The sequence below is a fragment of the Hyla sarda genome, chromosome 4 (assembly GCF_029499605.1).
Source record: "Hyla sarda isolate aHylSar1 chromosome 4, aHylSar1.hap1, whole genome shotgun sequence".
NCBI classification, from domain to species: Eukaryota; Metazoa; Chordata; class Amphibia; order Anura; family Hylidae; genus Hyla; species Hyla sarda.
In genome coordinates, this window is record NC_079192.1 from 134,598,128 (window position 1) to 134,621,597 (window position 23,470).

At 44.1% G+C, this 23,470-nt stretch overlaps 1 protein-coding gene across 2 annotated transcripts in view; it reads right to left on the minus strand.

Annotated features, from left to right (window-relative positions):
* SPPL2A (signal peptide peptidase like 2A) overlaps positions 1-23,470 on the minus strand; it is a 68,715-nt gene that overhangs the window by 36,467 nt on the left and 8,778 nt on the right. For both annotated transcript variants that reach the window (XM_056572204.1, XM_056572203.1), the window contains exon 2: positions 11,307-11,423. In XM_056572204.1, the coding sequence (XP_056428179.1) occupies positions 11,307-11,423 (117 nt within the window). The remainder of the gene's footprint in view (positions 1-11,306; positions 11,424-23,470) is intronic.

Sequence of the window (23,470 nt, forward strand, 5' to 3'; positions counted from 1 at the left end):
ACACATGTTTTGCTATACACATGTTTATTCCCTTTGTGTGTGTTGGAACTAAAACAAAAAAAAGGAGAAAAAAAAAAAGATATTTGGACATAATGTCACACCAAACTCCAAAAATGGGCTGGACAAAATGATTGGCACCCATTCAAAATTGTGGATAAATAAGATTGTTTCAAGCATGTGATGCTCCTTTAAACACACCTGGGGCAAGTAACAGGTGTGGGCAATATAAATATCACACCTGAAAGCAGATAAAAAGGAGAGAAGTTCACTTATTCTTTGAATTGTGTGCCTGTGTGTGCCACACTAAGCATGGACAACAGAAAGAGGAGAAGAGAACTGTCTGAGGACTTGAGAACCAAAATTGTGGGAAAATATCAACAATCTAAAGGTTACAAGTCCATCTCCAGAGATCTAGATTTGCCTTTGTCCACAGTGCGCAACATTATCAAGAAGTTTGCAACCCATGGCACTGTAGCTAATCTCCCTGGTAGCAGACAGAAGAGAAAAATTTATGAAAGGTGTCAATGCAGGATATTCTGGATGGTGGATAAGCAGCCCCAAACAAGTTCCAAAGATATTCAAGCTGTCCTTCAGGCTCAGGGAGCATCAGTGTCAGCGCAAACTATTTGTCGACATTTAAATGAAATGAAACACTATGGCAGGAGATCCAGGAGGACCCCACTGCTGACACAGAGACATAAAAAAGCAAGACTACATTTTTCAAAATGAACTTGAGTAAGCCAAAATCCTTCTGGGAAAACGTCTTGTGGACAGATGAGACCAAGATACAGCTTTTTGGTAAAGCACATCATTCTACTGTTTACTGAAAACGGAATGAGGCCTACAAAAGAAAAGAACACAGTACCTACAGTGAAACCTGGTGGAGGTTCAATGGTGTTTTGGGGTTGTTTAGCTGACTCTGGCATTGGGTGCCTTGAATATGTACAAGGTATCATGAAATCTGAGGATTACCAATGGATTTTGGGTCGCATTGTACAGCCCAGTGTCGGAAAGCTGGGTTTGTGTCAGAGGTCTTGGGTCTTCCAGTAGGACAATGACCCCAAACATACGTCAAAAAGAACCCAGAAATGGATGGCAACAAAGCACTGGAGAGTTCTGAAGTGGATAGCAATGAGTCCAGATCTAAATCCCATTGAACACCTGTGGAGAGATCTTAAAATTGCTGTTGGGAAAAGGCACCCTTCCAATAAGAGAGACCTGGAGCAGTTTGCAAAGGAAGAGTGTTCCAACATTCCGGCTGAGAGGTGTAAGAAGCTTATTGATGGTTATGGGAAGCGACATTTCAGTTGTTTTTTCCAAAGGGTGTGCAATCAAATATTAAGTTAAAGGGGTACTCCGGTGGAAAAATTATTATTTTTTTTAATCAACTGGTGCCACAAAGTTAAACAGATTTGTAAATTACTTCTATTAAAAAATCTTAATCCTTCCAGTACTTATTAGCTGCTGAATACTACAGAGGAAATTATTTTCTTTTTGGAACACAGAGCTCTCTTCTGATATCATGAGCACAGTGCTCTCTGCTGACATCTCTGTCCATTTTAAGAACTGTCCAGAGTAGGAGAAAATCCCCATAGCAAACATATGCTGCTCTGGTCAGTTCCTAAAATGGACAGAGATGTCAGCAGAGAGCACCGTGCTCGTGATTCACAGAGAGCACTGTGTTCCAAAAAGAAAATAATTTCTTCTGTAGTATTCAGCAGCTAATAAGTACTGGAAGGATTAAGATTTTTTTTAATAGAAGTAATTTACAAATGATAAAAAAATAAAAAATAAAATTAAAAAAACGTTTTCCACTGGAGTACCCCTTTATGCAGTCCACCCAAAGAAGCAGAGAAAATCCTGGCACAGGGACACAATCCAACAATATAGGAGCCAATATCAGCGTTGTTCTGTTTACACTTCTAGTATCTCGCACATAAGGATGGTGCTACACGTAGGAATGCAGTTCAGTAATAAATCCAAATATAGAGAAGAACGGAGCATACGGAGGATTTACTGCTGTCCGGGTGAGTGATCCGTTCTTCTTTATATTTGGATTTAAATATGAAGTTAAGGGTGCCAATAATTTTGTCCAGCCCATCTTTGGAGTTTGGTGTGACATACACAAAGGTAATAAACATGTGTATAGCAAAACATATGTTACTGTAATCCATTTCTGTGAGAAATACTTCATTATCTTGAAAATTTTCAGAGGTGCCAACATTTACGGCCATGACTGTATCGTATTTCTTAGGCTGCATTCACATCACGATTTCTCCAATTTCTCCATCCGACCTGAGTACACGATTTTTATAACTTAAAATCGTATGAAATCGTATATAAAGTCGGATCCATTGACCTCCATTAAAAAATCGGATTCATTACACACATCCGATTTGATCCGCATCCGATTTCACACGATTTTTGTTCAGGTCTGAAATCGTGGTCAACACCGATTTCAGACCCGAACAAAAATCGTGTGAAATCGGATGCGGATCAAATCGGATGTGCGTAATGGATCCGATTTTTTAATGTACGTCAATGGATCCGACTTTATATACGATTTCATACGATTTTAAGTTATAAAAATCGTGTACTCAGGTCGGATGGAGAAATCGTGATGTGAATGCAGCCTTATGAAGAAAAGAACACTTACTCTCATGTCAGTGTCCCTCCAACATTACTCTCCCATCTGATTTTTGAGGCTTAGCTAGAGAGCACTATAGCTTCACGCTAGGTGCCACTGCCAAGGCATCTATATGACACCCAGCAGGTTTCATGCACTGATCCTTTTATTAATAGGACTAGCACAGAATTTGCAGGACATTTGCATCAGTAACCATATAGCCAGTGCAGAGTTACGTCTCTCTGTGTCTGATCTAAAAATCAGGTGGGAGAGTCAAGTAGGAAGGTGACTTTAAATGCTTATCTCTGATCTAGAAATAGTTAACAGTGCACTTGTCACGCTCTTTCTTATAGAACTGTACTTTCACCTTTGGAAAATACCTTCTCCCATTTATTATGGTGCTAAATAAACATCAATACCTTTTTATATACATCTGTTATTGGCTTGATGGGAGAGGAAGTTTTGCAACATCTAGAGGGCCACAGTTTGAGCCCACTGGTTTACACAAAGAGTAAGGTGGGTGGCAGTGAACCGCTGTAACCTAGAACTGAAAGTCTCCTGATATTTCAGAACATTAAACTGTAACAAGTGATTATTATGTTTCTATTATGAGAGACACTACAGCCTGATGGTTTAGCATTGTGCAGGCACCATATGGCACCAAGTAATCACTACATGGTGACAAATGCATATTGTTCAGCAATGTAGGTAGGGTATGGCACGCTGCGACCCAAAGTGCTGCTCTATATATAGAACTATATGCGAGTAATATTTGGCTTTACGTGGAATCTAAAAAATAGTATTCAGTCAAAATATGGTACTGTAGGCAATGTAGCAGACAATTTTTTATTTGCTTTTGAATTTTATACTGTGGTATATTACGGATTCTCACACCACTACATCATTTAGTATATTTTATCCAGAATTAAACAGCTTATTTGGGGGGTGTCACGATCACACCCTATCGGTCCAGCTAAGACGCTAGAGAGAGTGTGATGGTGCAAGGGTTAAAGCCGCCAGAGCTCTGGATATCCACTACTAGTCCCAGCAAGTCACCAAATTAACCCTTAGGTAAACGTGTTTCCACCAGAGCTGCCTTCAGAAAGGTGAGCTCATATATTTAGAGATCAAAGACCAGAGCTGATTAATTAAACATTTAATCTGATAAAAGGTATCACAGTGCTGACTATATAAAAATACAGGAACAAATGACATACAGTTACAAAAATATGTAAGAGTTTGGCAAGACAAGTTCAGAAAACAAAAGATGAAGTTCTTACAGCATGATGATATAGCAGTCCTTCAGTGAGTGTCCAGCTCTTGCCAGCTTGTCGCACAGCATTGAACACCCAACTTTTAGTCTAGCATTGTTTAAATATATCATATCTGCTTTCTTGGGAGGGAGACTCCATTCCCCCTCCCCTCTGATCCCACCAGGGGGTCTTCTCTTTTCCTGGCCCCTTATCTCTTTGATTATATGATGAGACCAGAGTGCATGACTTCAAAAGGAGATACAAACCAACAGCCAGACCCAATAAAATGCAATACACAAAAAACAAAGGATGCACCGTCTGAATGACCTCTCACCCATGTCTTGGATGATCCATCACACACAGTTATAATTATAATACACATATAGGATTTTAATAATCAGGCCTTGGGCCTGACACCTCCCCCTTAAGATGGGGACAGAGAGATCTTGCCTTTCCAGGCTACTAGATCTGTCTCCATTACTCCTCTATTTCTCTTCTTGACACCACAGGCCCTGCATTCCCAGGCAAAGATGGCAATGAAGGGGCCTAGTACCTGATTAAGCTGCATCCTCCTTTCATCTGAGAGCTGTGGATTGATCTCCACATCCTGAAGGGATCCCTGGCTCTTAGCTTCCTCCACTAGGTCTAGTAGGGGATCACTATCCAGTCCTTCCTCTGGTGCACTACATACACTGAGTACCACCTTCTCAGGGTCATAGTATGCCATATTAATAAGGTACTGTCTCTGCCTCTGACCTTTCTCATCAAGGGCAACTACATATGTGGTGGGTTCTAGGCGCTGCAGAATGGGGAAGGGACCCTCCCAGGCAGCCAGGCAGCCTGCAACTTATTCTGCCTGATGGAGTTCAGAACCATTACCTTCTGTCCCACTTCATAGACCCGGTCCCTTGCATTGTGATCATACCAGTACTTCTGCCTGGACTGTGCTGCTATGAGGTTGTCCTGTACCAGCCCAGTCAATGCCTGCATCCTGTCCCTGAATCTCAGAACATACTCCACCACAGAAGTCTCAGGGGCATGTAGCCCCCCTTTCCATTCTTCCCTAACTACATCTCGGAGTCCCCGCACTTTGCGACCATATAATAACTCAAAGGGCGAGAAACCTGTAGGCTCTTGGGGTACCTCCCTGTAAGCAAATAACAGATGGGGTAAATACTTTTCCCAGTCTCTGCCCTCCGATTCTACAAATGTTTCTAGCATTTGTTTCAAGGGGCCATTGTTACCGGAGACTCTGTCCAACCAAAGTAGAGGGTTGTGATCAGTTATGACAGTAAAATCCCTGCCATACAGGTATGGCTGTCATTTTTGCAAAGCCCAGACCACAGCTAGGCATTCCTTCTCTATGCCCGTACAGGCCACTCCCAAATGTCCTGCCAGGGGGGTCTCATGGGCCAACCTCAGCAGCTCTTTCCTGTACTGCCTAGGAACCACTAACGGCCTTTCTCCCCCCTGGGCCCCTAGCATGCCTTTGGAAAGGGACTCCCAGTACAAGATATAATTTTCCCAATATACCCGATGCCCGTCTGTGTCAACACCTGTATGTTCAGCACGTTGTCTCAGTCCTTCAAGGGAAGGGTCACTGCGCAGAGCTTCCCGGAAATGCTCATTTCCCTCCCCCCATCTTGGGGCATCAGGGAACACATTTCCCCCAGATGAACTAGCATCTCCACCTTCCTCTCCCTCAGTTCCAGACATAACAATGTTACAGGCATAATACACAGGGCTATCACTCCTTCCCTCCTCCTCCTCCTTAGGCTCACAGGATTGGGACATATCACTCACTGCTGGTCCCTCATCCTTACATGTGACCAGGGGCACACCAACCTCTCCCCCGAGCCCATCTCCACTAGGTGTTGGCATTGGCAATGCATTGTCACCACATGTCACAATACACCCCATTTCACTTTTGGAAAACATTACTGGTTCAGTCACAGGTAAACATTTATCAATCCCCTGCACTCCCTCCCAGTTTCCACATCTCGCAGTGTCTCCCAAAGTCTCGCACAGTACCTTAGAATGAACAGGACTCTCTCCTAGCCCATCCGGTGTGCAGGTAGTGTCCTCTGGAGCATAATGACAGAGCATCCGACCCAAATCATTCACCAGCAGAACATTAACAGGGATGTCCTCAGAGACCCCCACCTCCCGCAAACCCTTGCCTGTACCCCAATCCAGGTACACACGGGCCATGGGCACAGCAGGCCGCACACCTCCAATTCCTTTTAAAGCCATGGTTCTTCCAGGGATGATGTCCTCTGTATCCACCACTTCAGGCCGCACCAAGGTAAAGGAGGCTCCAGAATCTCGCAAACCCACTGTCACCCAGTCACCCACAGTTACACTCTGCAGGTTATCCACTCTTTTCTCCACCGCTCCGGACACCAGAAGAACGGCTGTGTGTCCTCCAGCTACTGGTGGAGAATTCCTTTTGTTGGGGCAAGTGGCACTCAGGTGCCCAATATTGTTGCATCTGTAACATCGGCGGGTGTCCCCCTGACCCAATGTGGCTCCTGTTGCTTTTGGGAGTGATGGCAAGAATTTCCCGGCTGACCTGGTGGTGCTTTGTGGTTGAGTGGCTCCCCTCCAGGTACTTGCTCCAGCTTGTGCAGATCCACGCTTTGCTGCTGGCGCCCGGTTGTTGGCAAAGTCATCTCCTAGTGCTGCTGCTTCCATGGCTGTCTTGGTCTTGCGGTCCAAAATCCACTCTCTGGCTTCAAAGCTCCGGGTTTTGAGAAACTGATCCAGGACCATCGAGTCCTCCAGGGCCTCATAGGTTGTGACTTGTAGGCCCCCAGTCCATTGCCTGAATGCAGTCCTTAGCTGACCTGCATGTTCAGTGCAGCTTTCTGTGGTGCTTTGTTGCAAAGTCCTAAATCTTTTCCGATAAGCCTCTGGAGTTAGATTAAAACTTTTTAGCAAGGCAGATTTTATTGCCTCATAGTCCTGGTCACTTTCAGAGGGAAGAGAAGCAAACACATCCAGAGCTTTCCCTCGCAGCCGTGGGGTTAGATATCGTCCCCACTGTTCCTTAGGTAGATGGAACTGCCGGCAAACCTTTTCAAATCCCCTCAGGAACACATCCAGATCACCATCTTTCTCCAACATGGGGAAATGTTCCAAGCGGGGTTTGTGGCCTCCTTGATCCTGCACATCACTCCGTGCAGATAAAGCATCCCCTCTCAGCCTCAGAACCTCCAGTTCATGCCTCCGCTGGGCCTCGCTTTCTGCCGCCTCTCTCTCGGCAGCTTGTATCTGTACCTCTCTCTCTGCAGCTTGTGCCTGGGCCTTTCTCTCTGTGGCTTGTGCCTGGGCCTCTCTCTCTGCCGCTCGTGCCTCTCTCTCTGCAGTTGGAGTTTCATATTGGCATCCACATTCCCAAGGTGTTGTAAGGCAGTCCTCATATAAGAGTCCAAGGCCTCATGTGGAATACTGTCTTGATGGGGAGTAATGTTGCTGCGTTCCCCAGGAGATATCAGTCCTTGGATGGCAGTTCCAGCTGTAGGACTTTGCCTCATGTCACTCAGCTCTTCTGCAAGGGCATCATACTCCACAAGATCAGCAATAAGTTGTTCCTTGTTCTTTCCTGCAGTAGGGATGTCCTTTTCTTGGCACATTAGCTCCAGTGCAGGCTTGGACTGCTTGCGATATGCCTCCATATTTCCGAGATGAGACAGAGGAGGTAAAACAGGAGATGGGGAGGACAGGAATTTACACACAAGAATGTGTATGCAATTTATTTTTAGTGCTAAGATTTCCTTACAGGTAAAATCCAGCAAGCACTAAAAATCTCTAAATATATTCCGACGCTGCCACCAGTTGTCACGATCACACCCTATCGGTCCAGCTAAGATGCTAGAGAGAGTGTGATGGTGCAAGGGTTAAAGCCACCAGACCTCTGGATATCCACTACTAGTCCTAGCAAGTCACCAAATTAACCCTTAGATAAACGTGTTTACACCAGAGCTGCCTTCAGAAAGGTGAGCTCATATATTTAGAGATCAAAGACCAGAGCTGATTAATTAAACATTTAATCTGATAAAAGGTATCACAGTGCAATGTATATAAAAATACAGAAATAAATGACATACAGTTACAAAAATATGAAAGAGTTTGGCAAGACAAGTTCAGCAAACAAAAGATGAAGTTCTTACAGCATGATGATATAGCAGTCCTTCAGTGAGTGTCCAGCTCTTGTCAGCTTGTCGCACAGCATTGAACAACCAACTTTTAGTCTAGCATTGTTTAAATATATCATATCTGCTTTCTTGGGAGGGAGACTCCCTTCCCCCTCCCATCTGATCCCACCAGGGGGTCTTCCTCTCTTCCTGGCCCCTTATCTCTTTGATTATATGATGAGACCAGAGTGCATGACTTCAAAGGAGATACAAACAAACAGCCAGACCCCCCCAATAAAATGCAATACACAAAAAAAACAAGGATACACCGTCTGAATGACCTCTCACCCATTTCTTGGATGATCCATCACACACAGTTATAATACCCATATAGGATTTTAATAATCAGGCCTTGGGCCTGACAGTGGGGGGGGGGGGGGGGGGGGGAGACTAAGCTGTAAGTATTAGCTATGAATTGTGTCTATCTACTGGGGTCACTGTATTCCTGTTTGTATTTTGTAAGAAGGACACTACTAAGAGTGGCCTGACCTTTTCTAAGCTATTCCACGCCTTTTTTTTTTTCTATGGTAGTAAACTGGATTGATGGAGACCGAATGAATACTCTTTGTCCAAAGGGGAAAAGGAGGCCAGTGGATATACTCTGCATGTACACCGGGAGCTTCTTTTGGCATACACACTAAATGTACCACTGCAAGCTAAAGACAACTTAGGCCAGTTGCTTAGGGTGCCCTGATCACACATGCTTTTACAGTTTCTTGATGCACCCTTCTATTCCCGAGATATGTGGGTTTATTGTTTATCCGACAATTCAGGGACTAAGTAAGATGGGTGTGAACTTAAAGGAAAACTGTCAGCTTTCTCCCCCCGCACTAACCAGCGGTACTGGCTGGTAGTGCGGGGGACACTGATCAGTTTGATCCTTACCGTGCCCGCATTCGCCGCGCAGTTCGGCCCTAATCTTCTATTTTCGGGATATGTTAATGAGGTGCTAACTGGCACCGGCCGGGCTAACTGGCACTCTGACGTCAGTGCCGCTGGCTGCAGCACCGCCCAGCCCATCAATATTCCTCCGGGCACGGTAAGGATCAAACTGATCAGCGCCCCCCGCACTACCAGCCAGTACCGCTGGTTAGTGCAGGGCAAGAAAGCTGACAGTTTTCCTTTAATTTTAATAATTGGAATGAATATCAGGTAATGGGTGGGATTATACATTCAAGGGGTGTGAATGTTGTACAGTGAAGGGAGTGTATGCCCACTACATGCCCCCTGACTATAACATCCTGCCCATCACTTCCATTATTAAAATGAAAGTTCAGGTCCATCTAACAGATTCCCTGAATTGTCAGAAAAATTGTAAACCCTCATATCTCAGGAACGGAAGGGTATATCAATAAAACTGTAAAAAGGTGTGTGATCAGGTCATGCTAAGCTATTTTATAAGAATGTTATCTCATTTTGGGGGGACAGGATCACTTTAAATTTGAAAGTTCCAACAATTTAAAGGGGTATTCCAGTGGCAAACTTTTTTTTTAATTTATTTATTTATTTATTTTTTTAAGTTAAACAGATTTGTAAATTGCTTTTATTAAAAAAATCTTTATCCTTCCAGTACTTGTTAGCAGCTGTATACTACAAAGGAAATTCTTTGCTTTTTGAGTTTCTTTTTTTGAATTGTCCACGGTGTTCTCTGCTGACACCTCTGTCCGTGTCAGGAACTGTCCAGAGTAGCATAGGCTTGCCATGGGGATTTTCTCCTGCTCTGGACAGTTCCTGATACGGGCATCAGGTGTCAGCAGAGAGCACTCTGGACAAGACAAAAAAGAAATTCAAAAAGTAAATAATTTCCTCTGTAGCATACGGTTGCTAAAAAGTACTGGAAGGATAAATATTTTTTAATAGAAGTAATTTATAAATCTGTCTAACTTTCTGGCACCAGTTGATTTAAAAAAAAAAAAAATATATATATATATATATATATATATATATATATATATATATATATATATATATATATACATATATATATACACACGTTTTCCACAGGAATACCCCTTTAACATTAGCACTGCAACATATCTCGGCAGTACAACTGTATTTGTCCACAAGCATCACAATAAATTTACTAAGACTGGAATTTCACAAGCCAGTCTTCAGAATAATCCTGCCTGCGCGTCGTTCAGCAGATTTATTAAGAGGCACCTGCCTTCTAATAAATCTGCCACTTCAGATCCAGCTGCCTGTGCGCCGTGCTTTCTATTTGAAATATCCATCTTCAGCAAATCCACCACATACTATTAAAATGTCATGACAGTTTTTCTCAACTATACAATGAATACTGCTTAAAGGGGTACTCCACCCCTAGACATCTTATCCCCTAACCAAAGGAAAAGGATAAGATGTCTGATCGCGGGGGGCTATAACATTGCAAAAAAGTGAAAATAAGAGTGTTAAAAAATGTGATTTAACCCCTTCCCTAATAAAAGTCAGAATCACCCCCTTTTTCCCATAAAAAAAAACTATGTAAATAAAAATACATATAAACACATGTGGTATTGCCACGTGCGCAAATGTCCAAACTATAAAAATATATTGTTAATTAAACCGCACGGTCAATGGCGTACATGTAAAAAAATTCCGAAGTCCAAATAGCGTATTTTTGGTAACTTTTTATACCATTAAAAAAATTAATAAAAAGCGATCAAAAAGTCCAATAAAAAAAAAATGGTACCGATAAAAACTTCAGATCACGGCGCAAAAAAATGAGCCTTCAAACATCCCCATATGCGGAAAAATAAAAAAAAGTTATAGGGGTCAGAAGATGACATTTTTAAACGTATACATTTTCCTGCATGTAGTTATGATTTTTCCCAGATGAACGACAAAATCAAACCTATATAAGTAGGGTATCATTTTAACCGTATGGACCTACAAAATAATAAGGTGTAATTTTTACTGAAAAATGCACTGCGTACAAACTGAAGCCCCCAAAAGTTACAAAATGGCGTTTTTTCTTCAATTTTGTCGCACGATGATTTTTTTTTTTCCGTTTCGCCGTGGATTTTTGGGTAAAATGGCCAATGTCACTGCAAAGTAGAATTGGTGGTGCAAAAAAATAAGCCATAATATGGATTTTTAGGTGGAAAATTTTAAGGGTTATGATTTTTTAAAGGTAAGGAGGAAAAAACGAAAATGCAAAAACTGAAAAACGCTCTTAAGGGGTTAAAGAGATTTTCCAGGATTGCCCTACATATATATTGTGCAATAACTCACAGCATTGATGTAGGAGGTTGGAATTGTTGTCCATGAAGAGTTATATGTGATGCAATAATCTTTTGGAGAATTTGACCCATCACCGACTGCATGTAAGATTCCTTGAGTAGCATCGACCTGTAAAAATAAACACAGCTTTGTTTGAGAACTTATAAAGCAAACACACAGTAGGTTTCCCTAATGGTTTCAGTTTATTTAGCAATGGAAAGACAAAATACGGAGATTTACTTTACTGTCACAACAAAACAGAACAAAGAAAAATACCTGACTTCCTATGAGTAAGTATTATCACAAGGAGAATAGGTCACATGTTTTCTGTATAAACTGCTCTAGATAAACGATAAATATATAAAGGAAGATGCCAATGACATTACAGGTATAGTAACAGTACGTACTTGACACATGATTATTTAAGCTAATTATATTATAAATAGGGAACTATGCATCCATCTTTATTTCTTTTCATAATAAAATACAAGATGACTTGTACAGATGATACAATCTGTAAATACACTTTAGACATCTGCCACAGGATCGGGCATGTTAAAATCACACGTACTTCTTTCCTTAAAGGGGTACTCCGCTGTTCAGCATTTGGAACAAACTGTTCTGAACGCTGGAGCCAGGAGCTCATGACATAGCCCCACCCCTCATGTCACTGCAATTCTATGGGAGGGGGCGTGACGACTGTCACCAAGGCCTGATTATGGAAACATACATGTGTTTTATAATTGCATCTATGTATAAACTAAGACCTGGGGGGTGAAGGGTCATTCAGACGGTGTATCCTTTGTTTTTGTGTATTGCAGTCAATTGGGGCCTATCTGCTGTTTTCCTCTTTTGAAGTCAGGAGTTTCTTTGAAGTGGCAGGATGTAAGGGGTCTCTGGTCCCATATTTGAGATAAGAGATGCCCCCCCCCCCCCTGGTGGGACCAGAGGGGAGGGGGGAATGGAGTCCCTCCAAAAAGGAGATATATAATATGTAACAATGCTAGAGTCAGTTGATAAGATCTGTGCCCCAAGCTGACAAGACCATCCTAAGAACAGCTGGAGAGTCTCTCTCATGGACTGCTAATATACTATTACGCTGTAAGAACTTCATTTTTACTTTTCTGAACTTGATTGCTAAACTCTTATATATATTCTGATACCCTGTATGTCATTTGTTAATTTTTATGCATAGCACTGTGATACCTTTTATCAGATTAAATGTTTAATTAATCAGCTCTGGTCTTTGATCTCTAAGTATATGAACTCACCTTTCTGAAGGCAGCTCGGGTGAAACACGTTTATCTAAGGGTTAATTTGGTGACTTGCTGGGACTAGTAGTGGATACCCAGAGGTCTGGCGGCTTTAACCCTTGCACCATCACACTCTCTCTAGCGTCTTGGCTGGACCGATAGGGTGTGATCGTGACACCCCCTCCCATAGACTTGCATTGAGGGGGCAGGGTGTGATGTCATGAGGCGGAGGGGCTATGATATCACGAGCTCCCGGCTCCAGCGTTCAGAACAGTTTGTTCCAAACGCTGAGCAACAGAGTACCCCTTTAAACCAGAGGAAGCAGAACAGAGCACATTATCCTGTTGAGAGGCCACTGCCAATAGGAAACACTGCAGCCATGTAATGGTGTATGTGCTCTGCACCAAAGTTCAGGCAGAAGGTAAGTGTGCAAGTCACATCCAAATAAGTTTCAGTACCCAAGGTTTCCCAGCAAAACAACACCCTGCATTGTACCCTGCTTCTGACAACTTACCTTCTCTCTATCAAGATTCTCTCTCTTCCCTAGGTATATCACACACACACAACATCCACATGATATTATAAAGCATGTTCATCAGACTAGGTCACCTTCTTCCATTGCTGCATATGCCAGACATTTACTTATAGAAATCTATAATGCATTGTGTGTTCTGATACTTTTCTATTAGGGCTGGGCGGTATGACCAAAAATGTGTCTCACAGTATTTTTGTAACTTATGGCGGTCCACGGTATAGAACGGTATTTCCAACCCCCAAATCACGTGACCCGTGAGCACTGTTCTGCTTCACCCGTGAGCACTGTTCTGCTTCACCCCCCCCCCCCAATTAATTATCAGCCCACCGGTGTGCTGTCTCCATCGGGGGAACTAATCACATGTCACCCACAAGCGCTGCCCTCTTGGTCCTCCTGTTTGTTGTGGGCCGCTGGCGCTGGAACTCTATACTGTGCGGTATCCCTATGCCCGGGCTGCAAAAGATAAACAAAATAAACTTTAACTCCCCTCCCGTTGGTCCGGTACCGGCCTCACCTGCTTCCTGGGGACGGGAACATCGGAAAGCCGTCAGCTTATCACTGGCCGCAGTGATGTTCCGCCTCGGCCGGTGATAGGTTGAGCGCACTGTCATGTAAGAAGCTGGCTTCTTACATGACAGTGCTCTCAACCTATCACCGGCCGAGGAGGAACATCGCTGCGGCCAGTGATAGGCTGAGGGCTCTCCAACGGGGGAAGGTGAGTTAAAGTTTATTTTGTTTATCTTTTGCAGCCTGGGCATAGGGATACAGCGTAGAGTACAGAGTTCCAGCGCCGGCGGCCTGCAACAAAAAGGAGGACGAGGAAGGCAGCGCTTGCGGGTGACATGCGATTAGTTCCCCGATGGGGACAGCGCAGCGCTGGGCTCATAATTAATTGGGGGGGGGAGGGGGGAGGAGCTGGAACAGCGCTCGCTGGTCACATATGATTAGTTCCCCGATGTGGGGACAGCGCAGCGCTGGGGTGATAATTCATTCATTCCCAAGGGGGAGGGGCCCAACCGGTATTGCGGTATGGGAATAATTCATATGGTGCAGGACAAAACGTTTTTCAGCAGTTTGTGTTACTGCAGGATCACACCAGATGGGATAGTCTTTGCCCAACATACGAATCAATGAGACTTGCATGACCACAACCCTATTATGAGTATTTTAAAAGGCATGAAAAGAATAGTTAAGTACAATATTTGTAGTAGGGATCAGTAACCGATTGTGTCACCTGAGATGCCTGCACAGTAAGTAGGAATTATATCACAACAGCTCATTGTGTAAAAGGTGACTAATACAAGATATCAAAACGTGGGCATGATCTAAGCCGAGACAAGAAAAGTGTTGTGCTAACACTATGAGGTGATACATCAAGTTCCCTACTAAAGCTCCCTATGAACTCACTGCTCCAGGGACAACACAGAATTTGTAGCAATTTAGGTCTTTATTGTGCCAAAATTCTGGACTACGTGTAGAAAATGGTTATGATACTTCTTATGCCAGGAAGAATGTTTTAGACAGTGAATACTCTAGACAGTTTTTTTTTTATTCTGTCCGAAAATGGGGGGGTCTGCACAGTGTCTAAATTATTAAAGGAATGTCAAGCGAAAAGGGTTTTACTAAAACATTGCACAGACTTCCTGTTTGAACAAAAAGTTCTGTACTTACCTTCCCCACGTCCTCAGTAATGCTGCTACTGGTGTGTTCTGTTCTCCATTTCCTGGTCCTGAACCTCACATTCCCACTCAGCCAATCACTGGTGGCCGTGTTGTCCCACCTCCCGCCAGTGACTGGCACTCTGATGTATTGGGCCCCAGGACCAGGAAGAGAGACACGGCAGAGACGGGAGCAATGTGCCCAGTGAGTGGCTGAGAGGCAATGTGAAGTTCCGGGCCCCAGGAACTGGAGTGTAAGGGACATAGGAAGCAGCTATACTAGAGGCGCTGGGAGAATGCGAGAGGTAAGTATAGTTTTTAATAAAAGTTGTCTCTGGAACACTTTTAAGACACATTTATCATCAACTGAAAACTCGACTCAATTTCTTGTCACAAATTAGACCATAATAAAAAGGTTCTAAACAGTTCATACGAATATATTTTTGTCACACATTTTGTCTAATCAGAGAATAGGATAAATTTATTAAGTGATGTGCGCCAGATTAATAAATATGTGCAAAACAAGCAAAGAAAGATGGTGCAAACACTAACATAATTGATAAAGTCCCCCAAATGTTATTATTTTGTTTCTATGTCCCATTGATTCAAATAATACAGAGGGATTCTACTATTTTTCAGCAAACCTGCACATTTTCCCCAATAGTCAGCATGGTGGTAACTTTCAGTAGGGGAAAATGAATGTGCACCTACTTAGTGCCTCCGTCTGACAACAGATTTTTCCTCAAGAAGCTTTGTCTCTAGTTGGAAATATCTGTTATATATCATCATCCAGTGAAAAAACGTCTTTATAAAATTGGAAACACACATTGGTACAGTACTGGCCTATGGCAGTCTTTGGGCACCATATAATATGTCCATACTAACTCGAGGCATAATGTGCAAGGGGATGGGGGCCATAATGGAAGTTGTGATTACACTTGGAAAGTGGGATTGTCCTCATTGAAAAACTCTTATAAAATGTTATGTTTCCAAGGTAAAGTTCAAGCTGACACTAGAACGCTCCTTTAAAGTGTACCTCTCATGAAAAAAAAAAAACTTTTTATATATGACAGATGAATCCCTAAAACACTTTTATAATTGGTTTTATTAAAACATTTTTACTTTGAACAATTCTCCACTAGGGGTCTCTCTAGCAGCCCTGGCCGCAAGCATTTCGGACTCAGAGCATGAGTCTGAAATCACTCTGCAGTCAAGACTCAAATCAGACAGGCGGGAGCATGCTTTGTGCTCACACTTCAGAGGGGCGCGCTCCTGACTCGGCCAACCACGTCCTCAGGCTCCGAACCCTGACAAGGAGAGCATGCGAGTGCTGGCTCCAAGTCAGAGGAGCGCTCCTCTTCTTATTGTATCAGATCTTACATATCGGGTCTGCGAACCCAGGCAGGCATCAGATGGTGTTGCGCCTGCCGGGCCACGGCCACTTACGCCCCTCCCAAACACCAGGCTACTGAGCTACCAAACATAGCTCAAAAGAGGTATTTCTAAGGGGTTTTATTAAAAATAAAGGACAGGGATAGTGTTCGAGTCAGGGACAGATGGGGATGGAGAATTAGGGAGAGTTAAGATGATGGTAGGTACTCTATTCCAGGAAAAAAAAAATGTTTTAAATATCAACTTGCTCCAAAAAGTTAAACCGATTTGGAAAGGACTTCTATAAAAAAATCTTAATCCTTCCAATAATTATCAGCTGCTGAAGTTGAGTTGTTCTTTTCTTTCTGGCAACAGTGCTCTCTGCTGACATCTCTGCTTGTTTTGGGAACTGCAGAGAGTAGAAGAGGTTTACTATGGGGATTTCCTTCTACTCTGGACAGTTCCCGAGACAGGTGTCATCAGAGAGAAAAGAACAACTAAACTTCAGCAGCTCATAAGTACTGAAAAAATTTAGATTTTTTTTAACCCCTTAACGACGCAGGACGTATATTTACGTCCTGCGCCGGCTCCCGCGATATGAAGCGGGATCGCGCCGCGATCCCGCATCATATCGCGTGGGACCCGGCGCTAATCAACGGCCGGGACCCGCGGCTAATACCACACATCGCCGATCGCGGCGATGTGCGGTATTAACCCTTTAGAAGCGGCGGTCAAAGCTGACCGCCGCTTCTAAAGTGAAACTGAAAGTATCCCGGCTGCTCAGTCGGGCTGTTCGGGACCACCGCGGTGAAATCGCGGCGTCCCGAACAGCTGATCGGACACCGGGAGGGCTCTTACCTGCCTCCTCGGTGTCCGATCGACGAATGACTGCTCCGTGCCTGAGATCCAGGCAGGAGCAGTCAAGCGCCGATAATGCTGATCACAGGCGTGTTAATACACGCCTGTGATCAGGATGAGAGATCAGTGTGTGCAGTGTTATAGGTCCCCTTCCCTAATAAAAGTTTGAATCACCCCCCTTTTCCCATAAAAAAAATAAAACAGTGTAAAAAAAAAATAAACATATGTGGTATCGCCGCGTGCGTAAATGTCCGAACTATAAAAATATATCAGTAATTAAGCCGTACGGTCAATGGCGTACGCGCAAAAAAATTCCAAAGTTCAAAAAAGCGTATTTTGGTAACTTTTTATAACATTAAAAAATGAATAAAAAGTGATCAAAAAGTCATATCAAAACAAAAATCATACCAATAAAAACTTCAGATCACGGCGCAAAAAATGAGTCCTCATACCGCCCCGTACGTGGAAAAATAAAAAAGTTATAGGGGTCAGAAGATGACATTTTTAAACGTAAAAATTTTCCTGCATGTAGTTATGATTTTTTCCAGAAGTGCGACAAAATTAAACCTATATAAGTAGGGTATCATTTTAACCGTATGGACCAACAGAATAATGATAAGGTGTAATTTTTACCGAAATATGCACTGCGTAGAAACGGAAGCCCCCAAAAGTTACAAAATGGCGTTTTTTTTTCGATTTTGTCGCACAATGATTTTTTTTCCGTTTCGCCGTGCATTTTTGGGTAAAATGACTAATGTCACTGCAAAGTAGAATTGGCGACGCAAAAAATAAGCCATAATATGGATTTTTAGGTGGAAAATTTAAAGGGTTATGATTTTTAAAAGGTAAGGAGGAAAAAATGAAAGTGCAAAAACGGAAAAACCCTGAGTCCTTAAGGGGTTAATAGAAGTAATTTACAAATCTGTTTAACTTACTGGAGCCAGTTGAGAGATATATATATATATATATGTTTTTTCCTGGATAACCCCTTTAAAGTTTTATACCTTTTCTCCACTTATTATCATGTACACATATAATGTTAGCGCACAACAGAAGACATGAGCATCTCCCACCATCCTGATATTAATAGAATGGCCGACAATGAATAAAGCACTATAAATAGTGGACAGTCACAGGATGCAATGTATAATCCAGGAATGGATGACTCCTGCTGCCCGGACATGTTAATTCTGACACTACATTCATTAAAAGCAGCCATCATTCCCTTGGCTTGTTGTTAAGCCAAAAGCTTCTTAAGTGTAATACAGATGGTAAACTGGTGCACTTGTAATAACCAGATGAGCTTATACAGGAGATCTGCTAAGATACCTCCCTAATCGCTACAGGGCAGAGTGCTGTGGGAAGCCGGCTTCAAGATACAAGGACATGATCCAAGAGATATGAAACCGAAAACAGAAATCAGAACCCTATCTGAAAAGTGATTTATTGCATCCAGGACTGGGGAATACACCAAACATAGCTCGCACAGCCAACAACTAATCCTAACAACCCCCTATACACATATGCACTCTGCTCATCCGACTGTTTGTCTCTAGAATAAGCCACCAGCCGAACAGACACCTCCTGAAACATTGCCTTATACACTTTACTCTAAACTTCTCCAAAGTCCTGCAGGGTTCTGAATGAAGCATTTATGTACCGCATATACTCAAGTATAAGCAGAGTTTTTTAGCACGATTATTCGTGCTGAAAACACCCCCCCTCGGCTTATACTCGAGTGAACAAAAACTTAGCTGGCTTAGCTGTGAGGGGATGGGCTAGGCCATCCATCTTCGGCCATCCATGCTGCAGGGACCGTCCGGTGGGGAGGGTTAGTCGTTCTGAGCTGTCCATCTTCACCGGGAGGCCCTCTTCTCTGCTCCGAGCCAGCGCCGAACTAGTGACACTGCATTGATGCCACCGTGCAGGAGCGTTCATGCGCACGGACGTCCCTGCGCGTCGTCGTTAACGCAACGCCTCTAGTCCGTGGCCGGCCCGGAGCGTTGAAGAGGGCCTCCTGGTGAAGACGGACAGCCAGGAACGACTAACCGGACGGTCCCTGCAACATAGGTGGACGAAGATGGATGGCCCGGACCAGCTCACCCTTCTTTCCCACCAAGAAAGCAACAACTGAGGAGGTGAGTAGAAAACAAAAGGGGGGTCTGGATGATGACGAAGGGATTGACAGGCGGTGATGATGAAGGGGGGGATGATGAAAGGGGGGGGGATGATGAAGGGGGGGGAATGATGAAGGGGGGGGGGATAGTGACGAGGGGGGAAAGTGACGAGGGGGGATAGTGACGAGGGGGGATAGTGACGAGGGGGGATAGTGACGAGGGGGGATAGTGACGAGGGGGGTCTGGATGATGTATTTCCCACCCTAGGCTTATAGTCGAGTCAATAACTTTTCCTAGGTTTTTTGGGTGAAATTAGGGGCCTCGGCTTATATTCGGAACAGCTAATACTCAAGTATATACGGTATGTAGTTCCTTGATGCGGACCTGGACATGCACTGAAGTGACTCCGAATTTATGGTTACATTCCTAGTAAGTGGTTTGGCATTGCCTTATGTGTGTTACGGTTCATAGACAGCCATAACTAGATTTCGGACTACAATTTAGCCATATCTACAGGCCTGCATTGCTGTGCCATATTGGGGGGACAAGAAGGCTACAACAAGCTTGTAATATGAAGGATAGAAACGATAGAGCAGTGTTTCCCAACCAGGGTGCCTTCAGCTGTTGCAAAACTACAACTCCCAGCATGACCTGTCCGGGTTCCCTGGTTGGGAAACAGTGCGCTAGAGATTCACAGCAACATATGAAACAATGGATTTCAAATACATTTATGCTTTAAAAAAAATGAATTCACAACAATTCTGCAATAAATTCAGAAAAATATGCACAGTTAGGTGTGGATTTTCTACTGTGTGAATGTACCCGGGTACGTTCACACTACGGAATTCCCGCGGAATTCCAAGGTGTGAACTTAACATTAGTGTGAATGGGTCTCCGCGTGGCCCGTTCACACTGCGGAATTTCAATTGAAATTGTTCCGAGCAAAGAAAGAACATGTTCATTCTTTGCGCGGATTCCACGAGCACTGCATAGCCGTCAATGGTGACAGCTCAGTGCCCCGTGGCCCTAGCGCCGAAGTATTTTCGGCGGTGGCCGCCAGACGGAATCAGATTCCGCAGTGTGAACGCATCCTAAGGAGAGAGTCTGCATGTGGCAGATTTTCTGCTATTAATCCACATGCATTAAATTTAGATTTTACCTTTTCTACTTTGAAAGGTTCATTTTCACAATCAGTGTTATACAGTCATGGCCATAAATATTGGCACCCCTGAAACTTTTCAGGAAAATGAAGTATTTCTAACAGAAAAGGATTGCAGTAACACATGTTTATTCCCTTTGTGTGTATTGGAACTAAACCAAAACACCAAACTCCAAAAATGGGCGGGACAAAATTATTGGCACCCTTAACTTCGATCTTCTGCCTCGGCCGGCGATAGGCTGAGCGCTATGTGACGCTTCGTTACACTCGGAAGTATGAAGGAGATGGACCGGAGGACCGATCAGCTGTAGCGACGCTCCGCGGGAACCCAGGGAGGGGAGTGATGGTTTATTTTCATTTATGTTGCAGCCCGGGCAGGACGGAGCAGGAATACTCTGCACTAGAGTACTCCTTTAATATATGGTTGGCTGGAATTTTTTTTGCGTTTATGCTGTTCACCGTGCCGGATCAGAAACATAATCATTTAATAGTTGGGACAATTACGCATGCGGCGATATCAAATATGCTTTTTTTTTTTTTTTTTCTTACAGTGTTTTAATTTTAAAAAAATGGGAAAAGGGGGGGTGATTTGAATTTTTATCAGGGCAAGGATTTTTTTATATTTAAAATTTTTTTTTTTTTTTACCTTTTGTATACACATTTTTTGGCCCCCGCCCCCCCTTAGGGGCCTATCATAAGCCATCATCAGATGGCTTACATAGATTAATGTAATGCTATTGCATTACACTGAGCTATAAAATCTGTGCTCAATTGCTAAGGGCTGCCTAAGTGAGCCCTAAGCAATCACAGAGCCAGGGAAGACACAGAGGTGCAGGTAAGTCCTCGGGCTTCCCTAGCAACCCATACCATAGTCGTCCTGCGATTACATCGTGGGGGATTGGGCTATGGGACCACTAGACACCAGGGAATAGGGGCATTTGGTATTTAAAAGTCGTGAGCTGTATAGATCACGGTATTTAACCAGTTAAATGACGGACTTGGCACAATCGCCAATGTCCGTCATTACCAGCAGATGTCAGCTGCTGATAGCAGAGGACATCTCCCGGACCTGACACGCGGGCCCCCCCATCATGTCCGCCCACCTGACCCATGACGTACATGTATGTCATGGGTCGGGAAAGGGTTAAAGGAGTCGGATAGGGGATAAGTGTCAGATTGCGGGGGTCCGACTTCTGGGATTCCCGTGATCTCCAGTACAGGGCCCTGGCAGTCTACAGAAATGGGGCGTGTCAACCACCACACAAAGTGGCGGCCGACACCCCTCCTCAATACAATGCTAAGGGAGTGCCAGTGCGCTGCATTCGGTGATCTCATACTGCTGCATTGAGGGGGCATGTCAGCCGCCGCTTTATGAGGTGGTTGACACGCCCCCTTTCTGTAGACTGCGGGGGCCCCATACTGGAGATAGCAGGGGGTCCCAGTGGTCGGCGCGATCTGACACTTATCCACTATCCTTAGTATAAGGCATAAGTTTTCAGATCGTGGAGTCCTCCTTTAAGCCCCTTAAAGTTTTACCAGTGCTTATCAAAATGTAGATTTGATAGGTTTAACTTTATGGTCTTTTTTCAACCTTATGAACTATGTAACTGAGGGCGTGGATAATAGGAGCATTTTCGTCAATTATTGGACGTACAATAATGAAGCATCGATATTCATAAACGTGGGTTATACAGACTCAGGTGCATTCTATTAAGCCAGCAATAATACTGAGAATTATTACTGTTCGATATGGTGAGGAGCTCACGGTTTGGGTGTTTTTTCAATAGACACTTTAATAAAAGCTATGTTTTAGGCCAGCGGTTCTCTAACCTTGTTGGGGGTACTGAACCCCACCAGTTTCATATGCACATTCACCGAACCCCTCTTAATTGGAAAAATAAAATATGGATTTTTTTCAAATTCAAAACATAGGAGGTATATATTTAAGTATATATTAATACATAGGTGCCCAAAATGAAGAAAACCCTTAAAGAACAAAACCATTAAGACACAATAGGTGCAGGCAGTCTTCCCCCACATTAGGCGCAGGCAGTCTTCCCCCACATTAGGCGCAGGCAGTCTTCCCCCACATTAGGCGCAGGCAGTCTTCCCCCACATTAGGCGCAGGCAGTCTTCCCCCACATTAGGCGCAGGCAGTCTTCCCCCACATTAGGCGCAGGCAGTCTTCCCCCACATTAGGCAGGCAGTCTTCCCCCACATTAGGCGCAGGCAGTCTTCCCCCACATTAGGCAGGCCAGTGGTCTTCAACCTGCGGACCTCCAGATGTTGCCTGAACTACAACTCAGCATGCCCGGACAGCCAATGGCTGCCCGGGCATGCTGGGAGTTGTAGTTTTGCAACATCTGGAGGTCCACAGGTTAAAGACCACTGATGCAGTCAGTGTTCCCCCACAGACATACAGCCTCCAGCCATATACAGTGTATGGCTAGAGGCTGTATGCCTGTGTACTGCCCACTTCAGTGCTCCGACCACCGCTCCGGCTATAGCAGTAGGTCCCGGGACCGGTGGTCAGAGCACCGAAGATGACGTGCCGCTGGTCATTTACCAAGCTGGCCAGCGCGCGTCTTCCTCCTTCTTGATCCTCTGGTCCTCTGCGCCTACGTTTCTATGGGCGCACGCACGGGACGTCAGTGACGTCCCGGCGTGCACTATGTCCCGGCGGCCCTGCGTTTTTAAACTTAACGCGGGGCCGCAGGGAGTTAATAGTGATGGGGGGAATTGCCCTGTTGCTACAGGACGGGCAAACACCAGCTCTGCTCGGGGCCCTGGGCCAGCTTGGGGCCCCAAGCAATTGCTTGGTTTGCCTGTCCTGTTGCGATGGGCCTGGAGTCGGGTGTGTGTCTTGACCTCCACCGAACCCACAAGACTGACTCACCGAAACCCTGGGGTTCGATCGAACCCAGGTTCAGAACCACTGTTTTAGGCACTATGTTTTTGTAACTATCACACACATAAGTAACATGTATGCAGAGTTCAGATATGTCACTTATCTTTCTATACACATCTAGCGTCACATATTCTCCGGAACTAAGGTTGGAAAGAGTTTGAAATAGAAGCAGGAAGTGAAAATAGAGATGATTACATAGATATTAACTCACAAAGTTCTGCTTTCAGATTATTACTTAGGGCATGGGTAAAACATGTCCACTCAAAGGCAGGGTAGGTTTTGGAAGTGGGCACAGAGGGGGTGAATAAGAGATGGGT